The 22991-nt window shown below is 48.9% G+C and overlaps 3 protein-coding genes across 5 annotated transcripts in view; 1 reads left to right on the top strand and 2 right to left on the bottom strand.

Annotated features, from left to right (window-relative positions):
* The window catches only part of Fscn3 (fascin actin-bundling protein 3), a 10773-nt gene extending 2880 nt beyond the window's left edge, over positions 1-7893 (bottom strand). Inside the window, exons 1-6 of the mRNA XM_021164388.1 lie at positions 7523-7893; positions 5003-5699; positions 4104-4222; positions 1670-1829; positions 556-726; positions 23-228 (exon numbers count right to left, since the gene is read on the bottom strand). Coding sequence (XP_021020047.1) covers positions 23-228; positions 556-726; positions 1670-1829; positions 4104-4222; positions 5003-5699; positions 7523-7666 — 1497 coding nt within the window. The 5' untranslated portion in view covers positions 7667-7893. The remainder of the gene's footprint in view (positions 1-22; positions 229-555; positions 727-1669; positions 1830-4103; positions 4223-5002; positions 5700-7522) is intronic.
* Positions 7894-9067: 1174 nt separating this feature from the next.
* On the bottom strand, positions 9068-12039 carry Arf5 (ADP ribosylation factor 5). The gene is made up of 6 exons (XM_021164387.1): positions 11833-12039; positions 11217-11297; positions 10753-10862; positions 10302-10373; positions 9704-9829; positions 9068-9587 (listed from the first exon to the last, which is right to left on the bottom strand). The coding sequence occupies exons 1-6, from the start codon at positions 11897-11899 to the stop codon at positions 9501-9503; spliced, it is 543 nt and encodes a 180-aa protein (XP_021020046.1). The 5' UTR covers positions 11900-12039; the 3' UTR covers positions 9068-9500.
* Positions 11411-19091, top strand: Gcc1 (GRIP and coiled-coil domain containing 1). Of its 3 annotated transcripts, none has more exons than XM_029478624.1 (3): positions 11411-11747; positions 14202-15299; positions 16480-19091. In XM_029478624.1, the coding sequence occupies exons 2-3, from the start codon at positions 14268-14270 to the stop codon at positions 17782-17784; spliced, it is 2337 nt and encodes a 778-aa protein (XP_029334484.1). In that variant the 5' UTR covers positions 11411-11747; positions 14202-14267; the 3' UTR covers positions 17785-19091. The 3 variants fall into 3 exon arrangements, with proteins under 3 accessions (XP_029334484.1, XP_021020045.1, XP_021020044.1); XM_021164386.2 differs by lacking the exon at positions 11411-11747 and adding an exon at positions 12769-13229; XM_021164385.2 differs by lacking the exon at positions 11411-11747 and having other exon boundaries at positions 13253-15299.
* The last annotated feature ends 3900 nt before the right edge of the window (positions 19092-22991 follow it).

Genomic DNA, 22991 nt, shown 5'->3' with positions numbered 1-22991 from the left:
CCCCGACATCTTTCTCTCTTACCTAAAATTCCCAGATACATTCTTTGGTAATTTCTTCGCTGTCTGCCAATAGTGTGCCACTCCGGTCGGCTCGGAGGTAGAAGCCATTGGGTGCCAGCACCGTGAGCAAGCTGCTCCCCTGAAGTTCTATGCAGAAGTTGAGGGCAAATTTTCCCCAAGGGCGGAAGGTGCCAAAGGATGTTATTGACCAGAAGGACCCACCCTGTGCTGGGGAGGGAAGAGCTCAGGTTGGTTGGCCATTTGGAAAGGAATTTTCTTAGCAATAAAACCTCCAACAGGGCTCCCCAGAGGCATATTAGCCTCCCTCTGGGGATCGTGTCCTGTCTGCATTAGCACATCCATCTATAGAAATGCCAGAGGACCCGGTGGGGACCTCACCGCTTATTCTGCTAACCCGCGCTAGAGCCTTGAAGTTTGAAACCAAATCAAAACCCTGTTTTCCTTTTTATGCTGAGCACTGGCTTGAGTACCTGTTCCTAAAGTCTGGCCTGGGGCTGGATAATGATCTCTGGATCAGAAAGAAGGACCGCTCACCCTGAAAATGATAGATGCCCTGGCGGCAGGGCAATAGCTGAATACAGTCAGGTTGATCCATGTTGCACTTCAGCAGGTCGTGGTCAGAGGAGGAGCCCACATACCCATACCGACCGCGTAAGACGAGAAAGGGGCGATTGGCAAATCGAATCCCCAGCTCCTCGTTAGGGCCTGAAAAATACAGGAAGTTGGATAGGCTGGCTCTCCGTGATTTCCCAGATGGAAGAAAAGGAGCCCTAAGGATACTCAAGGACGTTGTCGATATTTTTTCTGTGTGTGCTTGTATGGGCATGGAAGCCAGAGGAGGGTGCCAGGTGTCCTCCTCTGTCACTCTTGGCCATATCCCCTTGAGATAGGGCTTCTTACTGAACCTATAACTCTATATTTTTCATGAAGGTTGGCAGCCAGCAAGCTGCAACCCTTGTCTGTCTGTTCCGGTCCCCTCCAGTGCTGTGGTTATAGGTGCCCATACAATACCCAGCTTCTCATGTGGGTGTTGGGGAATCAGAACTCCGGTCTTCACACTGGTGGTAGCAGGTGCTTTGCTCCCTGAGCCGTCAAATCACTCTAGCCCCAGAATGTTGTCTGTATTTTAACCTTTAATGAACACCTACTATGTGCCAGGTCTTACTAGGTACTTGTGAAAATGTTTGCAAGGGCTGGGCATGGCCTGGAGCACAAGAAATTTAAATATTCTGCCCTCTTTGGGATGTGTTAATCTGTTTAATCCCCACCCCAACCCTGCAAAACATCGGAACAGAATTCTCTGTCACAGACTAAAAGCACAAAAAGGGTATTGTTCCAACAACAAGCACTTGGCAAGTGAACACACACCCTAAGCTCCTGATCTCAACTCAGTGCTTCCAACCCCTTTTTAAAAACTGTCCTCTGTTGAAAACACTTGCCACAGCAGACTAACAACATGAGTTCAATCCCTGGAACCCCAGGGAAAGGGGAAAACCAAGAAAATGGATTCCCGAGGGTTGTTCTCTGACATCCCTACTCACTCTCTCTCCCCTCGTCCTCCCCACCATACAGATGCAACAGCAATAAACACTAATTTAAAAGTCGTATGTGATGTGGGTTAGACTGGGAGGAGAGTGACTGGGCTCACCTGGGATGGTGACATTTGCCATTAGCAGGCCATCAGAGGCTATGCCCAGGAAACGCCCATTGGGGGACTGCAGGGTGATTTTCCCACAATTCCAGTGCACTCGGAAGAAGGTGTCAGACTCCATGGGGTGTCCGTCAGCGATGATTGCCCGATGCCTCCTCTGGAGAGAATGTGGGGACCAGAGACCAGGAGTAAGGATGACAACCCCAGCTTTTTCCCCATTACTTTCAGTCCTGGACCCAATTCCAACATACTCCCCGCCCCCTTCCTCTCCCGTCCCCTCCCCCTCCCCAGCTCCTGTAATTCTCTAGAGTATGCTTTATGCTTTCAAAACCTCTTTGCAAGGAAAAAAAATTCCACAGAAATAATTTTGGGATCTCAGGTCTCCTACCTCATTCGGTCTGCAGTGTAATCCAGTGAGAAACATAAAACAAAGGGACCAGGATATTTTAAGAAGAGAAACTTTGATCCTGACTTCAAAATAACTTTGAAATATTTAAAGTGAAAATTAGATTATAAACCTGCTAGAAGACCTGAGAGAAACACTTTGCAACTTAGGGGTCGAACAGTGATTTATTGGGATAGGGAAGGATTAACATTTGAAAAATTGGACTTGGTGAATGAAACCAAACCAATGCCATTAAAAATGCAAAGGGGTCTAGGTGCCTTTAATCCCAGCAGAGGCAAGCAGATCTCTGTAGTTTAAGACCAGCCTGGTCTAAATCATGACCAGTTGTAGGATAAGCCAAAGCTATATAGTGAGACCCCTTCTCAAAAAATCAAAACAATAAATAAATAAATAAATAAATAAATAAATAAATAAATAAATGCATAGGCAAGACATAGACTGGAGAAAGAGTGCACAGCACATAGATTTGGCAAAGGACTTGAATTTAGAACACATGAAGATCTCATACATTTCAGTTATAAGACTACCAGCCCAATAGCAAATGGGGGCAAAAGTTTGAAGACACCTAGCAAAGAAGATGTACAGTTACCAAATACATTTTGAAGAGATGCTTAAATAACCACTTATAAATAATATAAACACTAACAGAAACATAATCAAATGTTACGCAGCCACTGGAGTGAATGAAACCCAGGCAATACTAAGTGTTGGTGAAGTTAGGCAACAGCTAGAACCCTACACCCTGCAGGAAAATAGAAAATGGCACAGTTGTTTCTGAAAACTGTTTGCTATTTTCTGCCCCTCATTTCCCTTTAATATATGATCTTATGTAGTTTAGGTTGGCCTAAGCAACACACACACACACACACACACACACGCACACGCACACGCACAAGCGCTTGCACATGTAAAACCAAGGCTAGACTTGGACTCATGATCTACCTGGCCGGATCTACCTGCTTCTACTGCCCAAGCTCTGGGATTCCAGGCATGCAGCCTCAGACCCAGCTGACAACAGTTTGACACTGTCTAGAGACATTAAACACCTATCTATCATATAACCCAGTAGTTCCACTCTTAGGTGCTTATCTAAGATATTAGAGAATAAAAGCCTGCACGAGACTTCTACATGAACACGCATAGCAACTTTATTCATAAGACCAAACTGTAAACAGCCCAAGTGCTTAACAGCAACTGAACGAATAAAACAAATCATGTTTATGCTTATGAGTAGTGTGAGAGGTTACTGCATAGCTGATGCGCTACTGATGCACATCGGGTTGGACTGAGCACAATCTGTTCTCTAAAAGAAGTTGTATAGGGCTGGAGAGATGGCTCAGCAGTTGAGAGCACTGACTGCTCTTCCAGAGGTCCTGAGTTTAATTCCCAGGAATCACAAGGTGGCTCACAACCATCTGTAATGGGATCTGATGCCCCCTTCTGGTGTGTCTGAGGACAGTGACGGTGTACTCACATACATAAAATAAAATCTTAAAAAAAAAGTTTGTATAGCACATATGCCATATGAGTTCATCTAGATGAAATTCCAGAGCAGGAAAATCTAATCTAGAGCAGCAGAATAAACACAGACCAGTGGTGTGGAAAGGCTCAGGCTAGAGGAAAATGGAGGTGATAGTTGTGAATTTGCATGGAGGCAGAACCACTCTACCTTGTGGTATGGCTGTGGTATGGTTGCACGGTTATATACATTTGCTGAGGCATATTAAATTTTACACTTAAAGTAGGTCAATTTATTCATATAACATATCATTTGTACATTTATACACAATATATAAGGTACACTATATGTCATATAATTTACATTTGTTTTACTAATGTGCTATTAAAATTGATTTTTTTTTTTAACGGAAAGGGCCCATTGAGTAAAAATGAATATCTATTGAGCTGGGCCTCTATAGTTCATCTAATCTTATCTCGCCCTACATGCTGGGGAAAGGAGAAAGTAAGTCTAGACAGGGAGAGCTCAGAGTTTACAGTTTCTTGCATTGAAGACCAAAGTCTCACCTGAGCTAGGTAGTAGCCATTGGCTGAACGAAGTTGCAAGGTAGGAGTCTCACTGTCACATTCGTACTGGAACAAGGACATCTGGGTCAAGCGCTCAGAAGCAGCACACACCTCAGCGTCTGAGGAGGTATGCAAGCAGCTTCTTAGCTCCGCCCCAGCCCCTTCTTAGCTCCGCCCCAGCCCCTTCTTAGCTCCGCCCCAGACCCTTGGCTGTGCTCATTGCTGGCTTTCCCTGTACTTCTCCTTCCTCCACCTTATGCTTGCTCAGAATAATCTGGACAAGCTCAGGTGGCTTTCCTTTAAAGCTGTATTGTCATCTGTGTTAGTCTGCCCAGGATCTTTCTTATGACTAAAGTTCAAAATTTCTTGTGGTCCTGTGCCAGTTAATGTTTTGCTGACTTGACACAAGATAAGAGTCATCCCGAGATAGGGAATCTTAACCGAGGGGTCGCTTCTATCAGATGACTTGTAAGCAAGTCTCTTGGGACCATTTTCTTGATTGATCATTGATGTGGAAGGGCCCAGGGTCCAGCCCACTGGGGACAGTACCATCCCTGGGCCAATATCCCTGGGTGATAAAAGAAAGTAAACTGGGAAAGCCATGGGGAACAAGCCGATAGTCACTGTTTCTCTATGGTTCTGTTTCAGTTCCTGGTCCTTGCTTCTCTCAGTGTTATACTGTAACCAAAACAGCAGCAGCAGCAGCAGCAGCAGCAGCAACAACAACAACAACAACGACACCCACCCCCGCAAACCCTTTCCTCCCCAAGTTGTTTTGGGCATGGTGTCTATCACAGCAACAAAAAAAACTAGGGCACATCCTGAACACAGTTTCCTCTTTCTAGCACCTAGCCCTCTCCCCACCCCCACCCTATGATGGTCCTGGACCCAGTACTTGCCATAGATGACTGAGAGGAACCTCCGAGACTTGGACTTCAGGCTGACCCAGGTCGGGAAGTGCTGTAGGACAAACCACTCCTCGCCCTTCATGGGAGCAGAGCCCAGGCCCAGTAGAAGATGTGAACCCTGCGGATACAATGTGCCGCCTTCTCCATCACTTAGGGCCACGAGTCCTCGAGGTCGTACTTGCATGTGAAAAGCTGTCTGTGATGAGCGTTGAGGGACCAGACGGTCTACTCGAGACAAGAAATGGTGTGTAGAAGTCTCCAGATGGTAACATCCATCTTGGAAATGTAACAGGAAACCACATTCCTCTAGGCAGGGGATTGCTGCGTCTACCCAAATTCGGCCCACAGTGTGGTCTGCTCGGGCGTAGCTGTGGTAGATGGGGCTGTAGAGGATCACGTGGACATGCAAGGCTGGCCTGGGAGTCCACATATGGTAAGCTGAAAGAACCCTGGAGTTGCAGAATACATCCTCCCCATCGGACTCAAGATAGCGACCGGAGATTATGCACTGGAGGGTCCATTTGCCGTTTCGGTGGAAGCGGAGCAGGAAGCATCCGTGGTGACTAGTTCTTGGCCTGCCATAGCACACAGTACCATCTGCTTCGCACAGCAGATAGAGGCCCTGCAAGCTCTTTAGTCGTATCACAGCCTGTGATTCATGTTCATTGCTCACCAGGAGCTCCCAGGTCTGGAGGTGTCAGGAAGAGGAGGGAAATAAGTGGTACCAAGTCAACAACCGAAACCACGCCCCTTGGGACCAGCAGCACCTCCAACAAGACCAGTCAGCCTCCCTTCCATATCTACATCTCCTTGCTATGAATGTCTTCTTGCTCAGTCAACACAATTGAAAAGATTTCTGGGCTGGGGGTGGTGGTGCATGCCTTTAGTTCCAGCACTCAGGAGACAGAGGCAGCTGGTTCTTGGTGAGTTCAAGGTCAGCCTGGTTTGCATAGGCAGGTCTAGACCAGCCAGGGATACACAGTGAGCCTGTCTCAAAACAGAACAGAACGAAACAAACAAACAAAAATACAACAACAAAAGATTTATGGGCTGCTCATCTCTAGAGAGATAGGACTTCATTTTTTTTGTTTTGTTTTTGGTTTTTGGAGACAGGGTTTCTCTGTATAGCCCTGGATGTCCTGGAACTCACTTTGTAGACTAGGCTGGCCTCAAACTCAGAAATCTGCCTGCCTCTGCCTCCAGAGTGCTGGGATTAAAGGCGTGTGCCACCACCACCCAGCTGCAATAGGACTTCTTAAGATGCAATGGGAGCCAAAGAGATAGCTCAGTGTAAAAAGCACTTGGCTCAAAAACCTGACAGGCCAATATTTATGGAAGCCACGTTTTAAAAGCTAGATGCAGTCTGGTGAGATTGTGCTATGGGTAAAGTTGCCAAGCCTGATGACCTGGGTCCTACTTGGTGGAAAGAAAGAACTGACTTCTACAAGTTGACCTCTGACCTCCACAGGTGTGCCGTGTACACCCATGAGCATGCACACACTCGTACACACACAAACAAATAAATGAATGAATGAAAATGTAATAATTAAAAAAGCCTTATACAGTGGCAAGCATCTGTAATCCCAGCATTCCAGTGGCAAGATGGGAGGCCGAGACAGGAGAATGTCTGGGGCCTGGAGGCCAGAGTGTAGGCTAACCAAGAGAGAGATTGACTCAGCCAGGTGGGAGAGAACTGACTCTGGAAAGTTGTCCTCTGACCTCACAGGTATGTACTTACACACACACACACACACACACACACACACACACACACACACACACACAGAGAGAGAGAGAGAGAGAGAGAGAGAGAGAGAGAGAGAGAATGAACCAGTGAGAAATTCTAGACTAGGATCTCAGAGAAGCTAAACCTTCCTTTTCCTTATGCCCCCAACCCGCCAGCACCTACAAGAAACCCAGCTTTGCTTCATGTCTCCTTTCTTCCACCCTTCCTACAGCCCCTGGATAGCACACAGGGCCCAGTGCCTCCACTCGTAGGGTCCACATCTCCATCAGGAGAGAAGAGCCAGAAAGGGATGCTGACTCTTGGTATAGATGCTGAGGTACAATTTGTGGGGACACTGTGATAAATTTGTTTAACAGGAGAAGACTTGGCTTTTAGTTTTCTAACAGAGACCAAGTCAGCAAATACTTGGGTCTTGTACTATGGTCCAACTTCCTCTGGATGCCTGGTTCTGCCTTCCAGCCTCGACTCCCTGCCTCTCTGCTTTATGATGACACAACCACCCTTTGTTGGGAATGGAGTGTAGGGGACACTGAAGCACTCAGGCCAGCACTGACTTCATCTTAGGGAAACAGTTTTGGAAGGTGGCACAATGAGGATCCATGAGCAAAAGCCTGGAGTAGAAGTGTCTTATCCTGGCAACAGCAGAGACTATGCCAGTGATTAGGAGAGAAGTGCAGCACGCACACACACACACACACACACACACACACACACACATACACCCCATTCAGAAAATTGGTTCTAGTCCAGGTTCGCCTTGTTACCTGTCTCCTGCCCAAACTCTTTGCAGAAGCTGTGACTGAACTCTTATATGCTTCAAAGGTGAGGTAGGTTCCTGCCCAGCTGATGAGCCCAACCCTTAGGTCCTCCGCCTTTGGATGTCTGTGTATCCAGTCCACCTCAGCCATGCGGCTGGTGCCACAAGTGATGACTCTGTCCGGCCCAGGCTTCCCCCCAGTGGTAAGGTCCCACAGGCCATATGGCCGGGAATAAGGCCCGTAGTACCCACCAGAAGCTGTTCCCAGAGGAAACTTTCCAGGCAGAGGTCTGGCCTAGGGGGCAGCACCTCTGTGACCCAGAAGCATTGTGACTATTAAGGTTACCTTTGTACCAGCACAGTGGGGAAAGGGCGCTGGCAATAGGAGCATCAATCATGGGCCAAAGGAAGTGGGTCCCGAGCTCTGGGCATTTGTCTTCCTAACTCCAAGCAGTGAGGTAGAATTAAACTGGAAATCAGTGCTGCAATCTGAGACTTTAGTTCTGTCCCTCTCTTTCTTATTAACAAGATAGGAATCAACCTATTTACTTCCTAACAAGGGCATTCTGCTTGGCTCTCTCTGGCTCAGCTCCTTTTCTTTTTTAAGTTCAAGTCAGCCAAGGTTAAAAAATATATATATTGGTCTTTAGGGGCCTTCGGAAGACAAGGTCAAACTGTTTAGGAAATTATTTTGTTTAGAAGGCAAGGAAACTGGATACATAACCATTAAGGATGAAGTTCCTTTTAAAACCATAAAGGCTCAGAAAGAATAGTTTAGGTGGAGGAAACCCCAGAACTGGGCTTTACCAAGCCCAGCCATGTTACAGGTGAACTGGCTGGGCAGAAAGCCAGATCTGCCAGAAAGGATGCCAGCCTTCCCCTTCCCCCCAGGCTCTGCCAGATCACTTCCTGCAAAGCTCAAGGAGAAAAACCTCAGCCTAGAACCTAGACCATCCTGAAAAGACAAAAAGAGGTACTTGAAATGGGGACAACAGGCCTGGTTTAAGTTTTGCTGGGATCTACAGGGAGACATGTAATCAACCTTGCCTGGAGAATGGCCCAGAGCCCTGGTCCTTTAGGTGCCCTTCCTGCTTCAGCAGTGATGGAATCTTCCCATGTAGACAGAGTCCCAGTGGTTCCCAGCAAAGGTTCCACCAGTGCTCAGTAAATACGGCTCACAGTTGCTCCCTGGCATAGACGGAATCATCAGGGTAATTGTAAACATGCATGTTGTTGGGCTGCCAGGAGGCTCGTGTGTCTTGGGGAGCCTATCTTTTGAATGTCCACGTGCACAAAGCTATGATGAACTAACTGCTAAGCAGCTAGGGTAAGAGATAGGAAACAGACTCTCGTCTGTGGACTGAGAAAGGGACTAATAGACTTAACCATCCTCGGAGCTGAGGGAGACACGGCATTTCCTCCCCCTAGAAACCCTCCAGGGGAAGCTGAGGAAGAAAAGGGTTCGTGTGCACTGCCCTCCTGGATTCAGCGGCTTTCAGCCTCGCCCACAGTAACTCAGCTTCCCAACTTCCAGGCAACAGACAACACCGGGTACAAACCACAGCAAATTTATTACTCAATATCCAGTTCCACATCATAGCACCACCCGGAGCCCTCACGTTCCTCCCCCCAAAACCTGGCCCCAAGGGTACACCCAAAACTGAAAAAAAAAAAAAATCAAAAACCAAAACCAAAACCAAAACCAAATTAAATCCAGATCCCTGCTCCTCCCCTGGAAGAGGGGGCCTTGGCCAGGAAGCCCTTCCACAGGTCCCAGCAGGCAGGAGAGCAGAGCCCTCTGTGCCCAGAGAGCAAGGCTCCAGGCTCCAACGACAAGAGAGAGCATGCAGGCAGGCGCAGGAGCAGAGGCCTGTCTGTGGGGAGGAAGAGTGGGGAGGAAGGGCACTGCCTGAGGAGTCCGGGAGTCTGGTCATCCCGGGATGCACGCGGGAGCTTCCGGGCAGCAGGGGCCTGCCCCTGGCTGGCTAGCGCTTTGACAGCTCGTGGGACAGCCAGTCCAGCCCATCATACAGGCCTGTGCCTTGGGTGGCACAGGTGGCCTGGACGTACCACTGTAGGAACAGAGAGAAGGAGATCAGTCTCAGGGAAGAGAAGGGACACCTCTGTCCGCCCAGGCTCCCGAGGAGAGCCCGGGCGGGGCCCAGTGCCGAGGGGATGTGAGCCTTACCGTGCGGCTACGCAGGTGCTGAAGGCCCAGCTTGTCAGTCAGCTCGCTCACGGGCATGGCATTGGGCATGTCCTGCTTGTTGGCAAACACCAGCAGCACCGCATCCCGAAGCTCATCCTCTTGCAGCTGAGGGGAGAAGAGAGGGTGGGACCTGTGGTTTCAAGGCCCCCCCGGCTGACTGCACTGTTGGGGAGTTCTCATTTCCCAGATTCTTTGTAGGAAAAAGACAGTGCTGAACATCAACACAGGTCTAAATGAGCTCAAGCCCCCTAAACTCTAGGAAAAAAACCCAAACTATCCTAATTTAAGAACTTGTTCTAAGCAAAGATGACAAAAATCCCAACAGAAAACAAAAGAACAAGTAACCTGAGATGCTATTTCTCTTTAGCATAGACAACCCCTCTCTCTTTCTCTCAACTCCGTAGACTTGGATGGAAAGGATTGAAATTAAAAAGTCCTGTCTAAAGTGGATAAGATAGGACTTATCCAGTGCCATGAAGGAAAACCTCCTGCCCTTAGTGTTCTGGACTTCCTACCACCCCCCAGAGGACTCTCTGTCCAAAAGCCCAGGGCTCGGTTCCCGGAGCTGGATATTTACCATCTTCTGGAGTTCATCAGCAGACTCCTGGACCCGCTCCCGGTCGTTGCTGTCTACCACGAAGATGAGGCCCTGGGTGGGAAGGAAGAAAGGAAGCAGAAGGGGTCACTCTTACCTAGGTCCCACCCTCACCTGGCCTGGTCTCACTTCTCCCATCTTGAGTTGTATCAGCCTTTCTCATCTGGTAAACTTCTAGTCTGCAGAGACCACTGAGGGAGGGAGGGAGGGAGGGAGGGAGGGAGGGAGGGAGGGAGGGAAAAGCTGTGTTGTTGAGAACTACAGGAGATGGCATGGCCCTAGAACTCTGCTTCTCAGAATAAGGTGAGGGTGAATTCTTAAGCTTAGCAAAGATGAGAGCAGTGACAGCCAAGGCCTCGGCCAACAGCCCAGTCCTGGTCTAACTCAAGCCCTCTCCCAGGGGTTGTCCCCCCACCTCCCAACCCAACTGCACCTGAGTGTTCTGGAAGTAATGCCGCCACAGAGGCCGAATCTTATCCTGGCCTCCCACATCCCACACTGTGAAACAGATGTTCTTATATTCCACTGTTTCCACATTGAAACCTGCAGGAAAAAAAAAAATTTTTTTTTTTTTTGAGTGAAAAGGGGAAAAAAACAGGTCCTTAAAGGAACTCACTAAAACCACTCCGATCTCTGCAAAGGACACAAATCCAGAAGGCACTGACCACCAAGGCCAAGTGGAATAGAATCCAGAGGACCGGAGGTCAACAGATATGCTAGGCTCATGGTCCACGCCTCAGGCACCATCAGGCGCTTAGAGATACGGTGACCCATTTCTCAAGTAGCCGTATCTGGTGTCAGGGTCAGGGACAGATAAGGGCCTAGGCAGAAGTGGGAGCAGACCCCGACAAGGCCCAAAGTGACATTCCTGCTTCCAGCTCCTTGTCCTGGACTCACCTATAGTGGGGATGGTGGTGACAATCTCCCCCAACTTCAGTTTGTACAGGATGGTAGTCTTGCCAGCCGCATCCAAGCCAACTGCAACGGAGAAAAGGGGGGGGGGGGGGCAAAGAATGGAGACGGGAGCGAGGGAGCCCCCTAGAGCCCAGGGACAGGGAGAGGCCTGGCCAGCTGATGGTGATGGGGGCGGAGAGCAGGAGGGCCTCCAGGTGCGCGCTCTTCTCCACCTTCCGGGCCTTGAGGGCAGTCTGGGTGGCGAGTGCCAACTCCTGCCCCTCAAGTGCCCGAGGGGCGAGAGGGGCTAGGGAGGTAGGGGGCCTGGGAAGAAGGCCGCGTTCCTTTGAAAAGTCGTTTCCAAGGGCGGAATCCTCCCTTCTTAGCAGCCGGGCTGGGGCGGAGGAAGCGTCACCCCACCCAGGCCCCAGCTCCCGGTTTCAGGCCCAGGGCCGACACTGCAGATCCTGGCTTGCACGGGAGCGCGGCCCCCAGAGGCTTTGGCGGTGGGGTGTCTCGGGGTCAGGGTACCAGGTGAGCGGGACTGGAGGGACGCGGGGGCGGGAGGGCTGCGGCGGGGCCGGCGCCCCAAGCGGGCCGCGCGCTCGATCTGCCTCACCCATAAGGATCCGCATCTGCTTCTTCCCGAAGATCCGCGAAAAGAGCGCGGACACCGTGAGGCCCATGGCGGGGCCCGGGGCGGGGGCGCGGGCAGGGGACGCGGGGCGAGGGCTGGAACCGGCCGGCCGCGGGGGGATGGGGCGCAACAGCAGAAGGAGGAGGCGCCGCCGCCGCCGCCACCTCCGCGCGTCCGGGTCCGCCCGACGTCACGTGGCCCCGCCCCTCCGGGTCCGCCCCGGCCCCGCCCCCAGGCGCGTTTGCGGAAGAACTGAAGTCTAGCGAGGCCTGGCAGCCCGCCTGGGGACCAGGGCTTGGAAGGGGACTTGTTCTGGGTCTCCAGTGACCGCAGGACTTTGCTTTACTCTTAAGTGGTAAACTTGCATTCCTGAGAAGGCTTTGATAGAGTCGAAAAGTACATTTAAAAGATTCTCAAAGTAGCTCATTGTCTTTTGTTTTGAAACACTATGTCCACTATGTGGCCTTGGGTGGTTTGGAACTTGCTATGTAGACCAGCCTAGTCTCGAACTCACGGAGATGCGACGGCTGCCTTGGCTTTTTTTTTTTTTTTCTTTTTGCCTTAGCCTCTTGAGTAGATTTTTATTACAAAAATATTTTCTTCAAACCCGTTGTCACTCTTATTTCATCTCTTCCCCCCCCCCTCCTTTCTGAGCCCCCTCACAGGCTTGGTATCTTCATAATGTCACAGGAATCTTCTTTTGTTTCTAGCCCCTCCCCACTTTTTTTTTTTTTTTTTCCAGACAGGGTTTCTCTGTATAGCTCTGGTTGTCCTGGAACTTACTCTGTAGACCAGGCTGGCCTCAAACTCAGAAATCCACCTGCCTCTGCCTCCTGTGCTGGGACTAAAGGCGTGCGCCACCACGCCTGGCTCCCTCCCCACTTTTATTTCGTGTTCGTGTGTGGAGGTGCAGTGCTCAGAGGGCAACCTGTGGGAATCTGTTCTCTCTCTCCACCGTGTGGGCCCTGGTGGTAGAACTCAGGTCAGATCACTGGGCCTGGGTGGAAAGTGCCTTTACTGCGGAGTCGTCTTACAGACCCCACAAGAGTCTTGATGCTGTGCTCTTGAGGTGAAAATCTTTTCATGTCTTGTCACCTAAGGTGAAATGCCTTTAAGTTGGGTCCTTTGTTCCATCCAGCCTCATCAGTAGCCACCCTTCTCCCACACCATAAGCTTCCTAGGCAAGTTAGGCTCACGGATGCCTGACGTCCCTATACACCTTTCCACTTTCCTCCATGCTGGTTTCCCACATCTGCATTGAGCTTGGCAGTCTACTCATCTCTCAAACTTCAAATCATTTCCCCTAAGAGTCTCTGTCCCGACAGGTGCCTCATCTCCTTTATACCACTTCCACGATGCCCGGACACACTAGTGTGAAGGTGAGCTACTTGTTTGCATCTCTGTGTCCTTGCTGTTAGGAGTTTCTTGGGACAAGGCCATGCTTCTTCAGTGGTGCTATCTGGCATAGCATGTAGTATGTTGAGAGGCAGACTGAGATAGGACTCCTAAACTTCCTAGCTGAGTGACATTGGACATGTTACCCCTCTGTAGATTTTACTCTATGTTCCCGTAAGTGTTAACTCTTGTGACACAGCCCCGACTCCAGCATATGCTGGTATGCAAGATGGACCTCATGGCTATATAATGCCCCTCTGACTAAGCAGAACTAAGGGAGGGAGCTATTATGCTTTACGTTAACCAGGTACCGGCCTTGTTTTCCTAGTATGAGTCCTAACTGTTGCCCCAAATGTTGGACGGACATTGCCCCAAATAGTTTGATGCGTCTTTCATCTATGTTTTTGGGGCAAATGCAGTGCGACGTCGCCCCCTGTTGCTCACTGGTGGTAGCTTGAGGGCAAAGTTAGGCATCTCCAAACCACTGCTCAGGTGCTTGCCCTAGCCTTACCTACGGGTTACTCCCTCTCCAGGCCAACGGCAGACACTGGGTGCGGAAGCCACACCCATCTCACGCCCACGGCGGGGCGGGGTCTGTGGCGTTTTGCTGCCGTCACTTCCAGGGGACCCGGAAGCGGTGCTGTTCCAGTTGTTGGGAAATCGTGATGGAACCGGTCTTAGTGTAAACCCTGGACTGATCGTGGGCGGAGGGAGGCGGGTCTAGGTTGCGGTGGCCAGAGGAGCGGCTAGGGCGGGACAGGCTCAGGGCCTGTACTGGAGAGCCTAGGCTGAGTGCTCCTGCTAGGCCAGCGTCACTCCGCCTCCAGGTTGGAACTGGCTCCCACCTTCGGCCTGGCTCCCGCAGTGCTTTTGCCTGGCCACCGCGGCCGCCCGGACCGCTGGACGGACCGGGTGTATTGCCTGCAGCCAGACGGTTCTCTCTGCTTCACTTTTAGCTGTCCCTGTGGCTCTGCCCAGGGCTGCAAGAACGTTGACGTGGAGCAGTCCACTCCAGAACCCCCATGGAGAAGTTTGGGATGAATTTCGGGGGCGGCCCAAGTAAGAAGGATCTCTTGGAGACCATTGAGACACAGAAAAAGCAGCTTCTCCAGTACCAGGCAAGACTCAAGGATGTGGTGCGTGCCTATAAAAGCCTGCTGAAGGAGAAAGAAGCCCTGGAGGCCAGCATCAAGGTACTGTCGGTATCCCACGAGGCAGATGTAGGCCTCTCAGGTGTGCAGCCTCCAGGTCTCACGTTTCCTGATTCTGTGGATGACCGGTGCTCCACTCACAGTGAGGACAGCACCGGAACTGCCACTAGCTTGGATACCGCAGCCAGTCTTACAAGTGTCAAGGGTGAATTTGGGGTTGAAGATGACAGAGCGGCCCGTGGACCACTTCCCCCAAAGTCTGAAGAGGCCAGTGGGTCAGAGAGTGGCGTTAGTAGTAGCAGTGGGGATGGGCCATCTGCCGGTAGTGAGATGGACAAAAGAGTGCATCAGCTGAAGACTCAGTTGGCCACTTTGACTAGCTCCTTGGCGACAGTCACTCAGGAAAAGTCCCGTATGGAGGCGTCTTACCTGGCGGATAAGAAGAAGATGAAGCAGGACTTAGAGGATGCCAATAAAAAGGCAGAGGAAGAGCGGGGTCGTCTGGAGGGAGACTTGAAGGTTCTGCAAGAGCAGATAGCAGAAACCAAAGCCCGCCTCATTACACAGCAGCATGATCGTGCCCAGGAGCAGAGTGACCATGCCTTGATGCTGCGCGAGCTCCAGAAGCTCTTGCAGGAGGAGAGGACCCAGCGCCAGGACCTGGAACTTCGCTTAGAAGAGACCAGAGAAGCCTTGGCAGGGCGGGCATATGCCGCTGATCAGGTCGAAGGGTTTGAACTGCAGACCAAGCAGCTGACCCGAGAGGTAGAGGAGCTGAAAGGTGAGCTGCAAACCATTCGAGATGAGAAGAACCGACCAGACCCCCGGCTGCAGGAGCTTCAGCAAGAGGCTGCCCGTCTTAAAAGCCATTTCCAGGCCCAATTGCAGCAAGAAATGAGGAAGGTAATTATTCTCATATCCTTCAAATAGTCATTTTAACTTACATAGGAAATTATTATTTTTCTCTTCTGGTCATTAGCTATAACTGTAATGCATTCCCGTCGCACGTGTGCGTGCATGTGTGTGTATGTGTGTGTGTGTGTGTGTGTTTCATGAGGCAGGGTCCTACCATGTAACCCAGTCTGCCCTTGAACTCACAGAGATTTGCCTGCTTTTCCATACCAAGTGCTAGGATTAAAGGCACCCCTCTCCCCACTAAAGGCAGGGTCTTGTTCTAGTCAAGGGATGCCTGGTGAGATAGCGTGAGTTGTTAGCGTGAGTACTGGGGCTTTGGTCTGGTTCCACATTCCCAACATGCATAGTGATATTTGATGCCAAGTGAAAAATTGCATCAGTGAGTCCTGTGAAGTGTGGCTTTGTGTGGTGTCCTTCTAACAAGATGAGGAGTTTCTGAGTATTTCTGGGTTCAAGCCAGATAGCTCTATCTAGGCCTTGGGTGTTGGCATCTCACCAGCCGTGCTGCTTGAGGTGATACAGTGACAGCTGTGTAGGGAAAGCTTGTGTGTGTCCTGAGAAGTGTGTGCTTCTAGGTAAGGTGACTGGAGGAAGCAAAGGGGATTTCCCCAGAAGAAATGCCTTGTGCATACGCTCATTTGAGGGTTGCCTCAACTGTTTTATAGTGTTCCCTTTCAGGAGAGAGAGGGATCTAGGTTGGTTTTGGATTTCCAGGCATGTTGGGAAAGGGAAAGAATGTTACACGGTTTCTTTTTTTTTTTTTTTTTTTGGTTTTTTGAGACAGGGTTTCTCTGTATAGCTCTGGCTGTCCTGGAACTCACTTTGTAGACCAGGCTGGCCTCGAACTCAGAAATCCGCCTGCCTCTGCCTCCCGAGTGCTGGGATTAAAGGCGTGCGCCACCACGCCCGACTGTTACACGGTTTCTTTAAATGATTTGGAAAGTCGTGGCTAACAGGAACGTACTTTGTATTCAAGCTTAATGAAAAATGGAAAACTATGGCAGAAAGGGCACATATACAAAGGAACTTCAGTTAAAAATCCCCAGTTCCCACTTGTTCTGGGTCATCCCGAGCCCTGTTCACTTCTCTGTCTCCTCCCCCACACCCAGTTGACTGTAGGGTTTTGTGACTTTCCTGGATGCCTTGTCACCTGTTCTTTGCTTTGCAGACAGCCCTTGCAGAGGACCAGCTCCGCCATCAGTCTCAGGTAGAAGAGCAAAGGGTAGCAGCCCTGGAGAACCAGATCTCTGAGGTGTCTGAACTGCTGGGCACCTACGAGAAAGCCAAGCAGAAAGACCAGCTGGCCATCCAGAAGCTGAAGGAGCGACTTTTGCAGCTGGACCTGGAGAACAAGACACTGGCCCTCGCAGCCTCTAGCCGGTCCTCTCTTGACATCCATGGCGATGAATCCAGTCTAGATATCAATGTCTTGAAGGACAAGATGGAGAAGCTCAAGAAGCTACTACAGGTTGCAGCTAGGAAAAGCCAGGTGACCCTGGATGTGGAGAAGCTCTGCGACCCTGAGATAATGGCCAACTCCGAGGCTGCTGACGGGGAAAAGGCTACCGCGCTCTACTACCAACAGGAGCTGAAGCAGCTGAAGGAAGAGTTTGAGCGGTATAAGATGCGAGCCCAAGTTGTGCTCAAAAGCAAGAACACCAAAGATGGGAACCTGGGGAAGGAGCTGGAGGCAGCACAGGAGCAGCTCGCTGAGTTGAAGGACAAGTATATCTCCCTGCGGCTGTCCTGTGAGGAGCTGGAACGCCAGCACCAGCAGGAGGCTGAGGACTGGAAGCAGGAACTGGCCCGGCTGCAGCAGCTCCATCGGCAGGAACTGGAGCGCAGCCAGCTGGACTTCAGGGACCGCACACTGAAACTGGAGGAGGAGCTACACAAGCAGCGGGACCGGGCCCTGGCTGTGCTCGCGGAGAAGGACTTGGAGCTGGAGCAACTACGTTCTGTGGCCTTGTCCTCTGGTTTGCCAGGACGCCGAAGCCCCGTGGGAGGAGTGGGCGGTGGAGGTCTTGGGGACCCAGCTGACACAGCTTCCTCAGATAGCTTGACCCAGGCCCTGCAGCTTGCTGCAGCCAACGAGCCCACCTTCTTTCTTTATGCTGAGCAGTTGGCCCGCAAGGAGGTGGAGATCACATCTCTGAGGAAGCAGAAACACAGGCTAGAGGTAGAGGCCCATCAGCTGCAGGAAAGGCTGCTGGAGGAGGGCGAGCGGCATCGAGAGGAGGTTGGAGCCCTTCAGAGCCACATTGAAAAGAACATGAGGGACCAGAGCAGGGAGGGAGCCAACCTGGAATATCTCAAAAACATCATCTACCGCTTCCTGACCCTGCCTGACAGCCTAGGCCGCCAGCAGACGCTCACCGCCATCCTCACGATCTTGCACTTCAGTCCCGAAGAGAAACAAGTGCTAATGCGGCTCCCAAGCGGTGGGAGCTGGTGGCCTTCCGGCAAGAGATGATAGATACTTTTTGTTTTCTTACCAACTCCTGAAATCTCCGTGCCTCTTTTATTGTGGGAAGGGCAGGCTCGGATTTCTACGGCCTCTTCTCTTGCATTCTTATTTATTTCTTCACTGTGTTGAACTCAGAGCAGTTCAAAGTAGAATGGGATTATCTGCCAAGTGCCATTAATGCAGTTTTATCCTTGGGCTCTCAGGGTACTGCCAGTATTGAGACAGCATCTCGTAGTGATCTGTATGTGGAACATGTTAGGGAGAAAGGCTGGGGGTAGGAGGTGCGAGTTAGGGAAGTGGTGAGGGTTTTAATAAATAAGATATTGTATAATGCTTCCGGTCAGAGCTAGGAATAAACGTGACTCCCAGGGGAGGTCATCTGACTTTGGAACGTATACAGTAACTATGTATGTATTACTTCTCATTCAGCATCTGGTTCACTTTTATCTTAATTCTCTGGGGACATTAACATCAAGCTAGGAAGAGACCAGGAAGTTAGAAACAGTGACGGTTTGTCCAAAGGGCTGAGGTCTGGTGAGTTCCTCCCAGAACTTGGAACCTTGCTTCCAGGAAGCAGCTGAGCCCTTTGTGCCCATCCCAGAGAGGGTCCCGAGCAGCAGTGTGAGCTTAGCGATCTCCTGTTTGGTCCAGGACGGAGTTAAAAACAAACCTCTCCTGCTTAAGGCTGGCAGAGAGGGGGAGTGATGACTTCATGGTCTTTCCTTCAACATGGAGCTTGGATAAGAAATGACATCTTAGCTTCTTTCAGAGCATTTGGACAGTAAGCCGGGGCCTGCAGGGATACGAGGAATTTCTGCCAAGATGTATTCCCAGCTGTGTTTGCTTTTGCAGGACAGGAAAAAGGAGGTAATTTGCTGCAGATTCCAGAACACTGTTAGGACCCTCCCAGGAAAAGCAGAGTTCAGCTGAAATACTTTCTGCCCTATGATCCTGGCAGAGGTTAATTCTATTCTTTATTTTCTTTTGGTTAATTCTGTTCTTTAAGGAAAGAAGCTCTCAGAAAATTTGGGTCAAAGCACTATGAGTTGCCAATTCTTTTCTTTGATCAGTCTGCTCTTCCTGGTTATAAAGACCTTTGGACCTGAAAGATCAATGTTTGGCCATTAATATATATCTTTTTGCTATTTTTATTATCGAGATCTGTTTTGTGAGGGTTTGGGGTGCAGAAGACTTTGATTAACGATGTTTTCGATGGGAGGAGGTGACCTGATTATCTGCGGGAGCAGACTTCAATGGAACAGAAGTGATGTCTTTGTAGTAATAACAACGGTCATTAAACCCGAGTGACTTGAGCTGTGTTTCCTTAATGGTGGTGTCTATACATCTGGACACAAGTAGAGTGTGAAAATAAATGGTGAATGAAAAGGCTAGATAAATAGTTCCTTATATTGATCTCTGAGCTCAAATCCATATTCCATTATGTAAATCCATGAGCTTCACTCCAGGGAGGGATACCTCAGGGCTTTAACTGCCTGACAGATAAGAAATTTCTTAGGTTGGAATTGTGTGTGTGAGAGCGTGTGTGCACAGCTATGATGGAAAAGCTTTCTAAAGGGTTTAGTGAGTAGGCTTGATGCTTCCATAATTACTATTCATACCTAGAAGCAATCTGTTATGAGTGCTTCTTTTTCACTACAATCGGGATTCATGGTACCCTGGAAAGTTATCTCAGGACATCAAGCTAATAAGCTAATAATAGACTTCCTTCATGTCTTTGTCTTGCTCCCTCTGAGAAGATATCCGGGGGTTGCTGGTATTTCTAGGTGGCTCTAGGAAGGACAGAAACAACCACAGGCACAGTTGCTTTTCCAGGGCTAGTGTTTGCTGAGCTTAAATATTCTCTCTCTCCTTTTTTAAATTTAAAAACCCCAACTTTTAACTTTTGTTTTTATGTGTATGAGTGTTTTGCCTGCATGTTTGACAATGTTTCACATGCATACCTTGTACCCCGAGGAGTCAGGGAGGTTGGCACATCCCCCGGAACTGGAGTTACAGACAATAGCAAGTTCCCAGGTAGATGGTAGGAATTGAACCTGGAAACTCTCTAGAAGAGCAGTAATTGCCTTTAACCACTGAACCATCTCTCCAGCCCCTTAGAGTCTCTTGCTCAAGTATTTCGACCACTTAGAAGTTTCTGCAGTAATCACGACCTGCTGCAACAGGAAGTTTCCCCGGTGGTGGCTGGGCTCAGCATTGATCTCAGGATAAGGCATGAATATTTAGAAGGCAGTTGGACAAGGTCATCCAGCTAAACGACACTAGTAGGTTTCTCCCTGGGACCTGCGACCACAGGCTCTCCCTTGATCAGGTTTCCAGAACCTAGTGTTCTGGGACATGGGCCTCAACTTCAACCCTAAGGAGGTTGGTAATCCCCATAACAAGCATGTCACCATTACACTGGAGACCACACCTTCCCTGGCAGGTCATTATTGTAGCTCATAGGAGGCTGATGTACAAGTAAGAATGTTGATAGCTTGCCCCCAGCCCCCACCCCAATGGCCTGCAGAGCACCTTCTGACACAGTGAAGGTTAGCTAGTAGGAAGGATGCCTGCAGCCCATTTCCAGCTTCATTTCTTTATGTTGTGAGACTAAATTACACAATGTCTTCAGCAACCAAGTCTTACCATCAAGCTTGGGTGGAAAACCAAGAGAAATGCCAATAGCCTGTATTGTTTTGGGGGAGCCTTTGGGGACTTCCTAGCTAATAACTTGTAGGGAGACGTTCTACACCAGGGACTGGGATTTTTATTTAATAATCCATGGCTTCTAGAAGAAGAATTAATTATTCATCCATGGAGGACACATCCATTTAAAACTTTTAAAAAGATTAATATTATACATTATTTAGAGACCAGCTCTCTCTGTAGTCCTGACTTTCCTAGAACTCACTGTGTAGACCAGGCTGGCTTCAAACTCACAGAGTTCCTCCTGCCTCCGCCTCTCAAGTGCTAGCATTAAAGGTCTGTGCGACCATGATGCCGGGGCCAAGATTGTACATCTTTAATAGAGTTGTAGGTGTTCATCTGGTTTCCCCTTTACTTTTGTTTACCCACCACCCACACCTTGTCCTCCCATCCCTCCTGTTCTTCACTACTTAGATCTTTCGGCCCCCCATCCCCTCCCTTCTGCTGTCATGACCTGATGTGTTCTGCCTTCCCCACCCCCATCGGCCCACTTCTATCTTTCTCTCTTTTATCTTTACATTGTGTTTGACTTTTAAGAAAACAACAATTGGGGCAGTTTTAGGGTAGAAATTTAAATTATTTTTGAGACAGGATCTCACTATGTAGCCTTGATTGACCTGAAACTCATTATATAGACCAGGCTATCTTCACACTCTTAAGAGATCTGCCTAATTTTGCCTCTGGACTACTGGAATTAAATATAGGCATGTACCACCATGCCCAGCAATTATCTATCTATCTATCTATCTATCTATCTATCTATCTATCTATCTATCTATGTATCTATGTATCTATGTATCTATGTATGTATGTATGTATCTATCTATCTATCTATCTATCTATCTATCTATCTATCTATCTATCTATCTATGTATCTATGTATCATCTATCTATCTATCTAATCTATCTACCTATGTATGTATGTATATTGTATGTATGTATGTATGTATGTATGTATCTATCTATCTATCTACCTATCTATCTCACACCACTGGTGGTATAGTAGTATTAATATAGTCCTCCAAATTTATCTTTTTTTTTTTTGGTTTTTTGAGACAAGGCTTCTCTGTATAGCACTGACTGTCCTGGAACTCACTTTGTAGAAATCCGCCTGCCTCTGCCTCCCAAGTGCTGGGATTAAAGGCGTGCACCACCACTGCCTGGCCTTTATTTTTGTTCTTTAAAAAATGATTTTATACCTGGGTGTTATGGCACAGGCTATTATATTAGCCTTTAATCCCAGCACTAGGGAAGCAGAGGCAGGTCGATCTCTGAGTTTGCCTTGCCTACCTAGTGGTTCCAGGACATTCAGAGCTACACAGAGAAACCCTGTCTTGAAAAATAAAAACTAAAAATTAAATTTTTTATGTATGTAGGTGTTTTGTGTGCTTGTGTTTCTGCACACCATGTATGTGCCGTTCCGATAGAGGCCAGAAGAGAACATTGGAACCCTTGAGTTGGGGTTTCAGAGGCTTGTTACCTGCCATTTGAATGATCATTTCTTCAGCCCTGTGTTTGTCTTACTGAGAAAGGGTCTTGGGTAGCTGGCCTTGAACCTGCTGCGTAACCAAGGGTAACCTTTAATGCTTGATGTCCCTGCCTCTACTTCCCAAGAGCTGGGTTACAGTTGTGTGCCATCATGCTCAGATCTTTCTGTCTACTATCTGTATTTCTATTGAACATAAAATGTGTGCATATTAATGAGGTATCTTGTGATCTGTTTCTAAGCCTGTATCGTGTACTAAGTCAGGTTACACATACCTTCTCAAACACTTGTCCTTTTCTTTATGATGAAAACATTCAGCACCCTAGCCTTCTGAGATGTGCAGTATGCGGAACCTTACTTATAACCACCCCTCTTTGCAATGGCACACCAGAATCTCTCAAGTTCTGTGAGTACTCACGAACCCCTCCATCTATTTTCCCCTGTAAATCTCTCAGTCCATAGGAATCCTACTCACAGCTTCAGTGAGGCCTATTTTTTAGTTGTTGGAATTTATTTGTTTTTACAGAGTTTCATTCTGCAGTCTTACATGGCCTTAAACTCTTGAGATTTAATAATGTGTGTGTGTGCTGTAGTGCATATGTGTGCATAGGTGCATGTGTGAATCTGGAGGCCATAGGTAGATATTAAGTATCATCCTCTGTTGATCTCCACGTTATTTNCCTTTTTTTTTTTTTTTTTTGAGACAGATTTCTTTATGTAGCACAGGATGTTTTGGAACTCACTAGGTAGACCAGGATGGCCTTTAACTCACAGAGATCTTCCTGTCTCTACCTTCCAGGTACTGGGATTAAAGATGTGTGCCACCGTGCCAGGTTCCAGAAAGATTTATTTGTAACAATTGTGTGTGTGTGTGTTAGTAGGTGTAAGTACCCTCAGCTGCTTGGATTGTAACTGCAGTTACAAGTGTAACCCAGGGCTGGTGAGATGGCTCAGTGGGTAAGAGCACCCGACTGCTCTTCCGAAGGTCCAGAGTTCAAATCCCAGCAACCACATGGTGGCT

Source organism: Mus caroli, chromosome 6 (assembly GCF_900094665.2).
Source record: "Mus caroli chromosome 6, CAROLI_EIJ_v1.1, whole genome shotgun sequence".
Taxonomy (NCBI): Eukaryota; Metazoa; Chordata; class Mammalia; order Rodentia; family Muridae; genus Mus; species Mus caroli.
This window is presented reverse-complemented; position numbering and strand designations above follow the sequence as displayed.

Excerpts from the sequence above, each read along its gene's own strand:
- Arf5 (XM_021164387.1), bottom strand. The coding sequence starts at position 11,899 with ATGGGCCTCACGGTGTCCGCGCTCTTTTCGCGGATCTTCGGGAAGAAG. Across the intron at positions 10,374-10,752 it reads ATTACTTCCAGAACACTCAG|GGCCTCATCTTCGTGGTAGA; the intron begins GTGCAGTTGGGT and ends CTTCCCACCCAG. Across the intron at positions 9,588-9,703 it reads AGCACCTGCGTAGCCGCACG|TGGTACGTCCAGGCCACCTG; the intron begins GTAAGGCTCACA and ends CTGTTCCTACAG.
- Gcc1 (XM_029478624.1), top strand. The coding sequence starts at position 14,268 with ATGGAGAAGTTTGGGATGAATTTCGGGGGCGGCCCAAGTAAGAAGGAT. Across the intron at positions 15,300-16,479 it reads TGCAGCAAGAAATGAGGAAG|ACAGCCCTTGCAGAGGACCA; the intron begins GTAATTATTCTC and ends TTTGCTTTGCAG.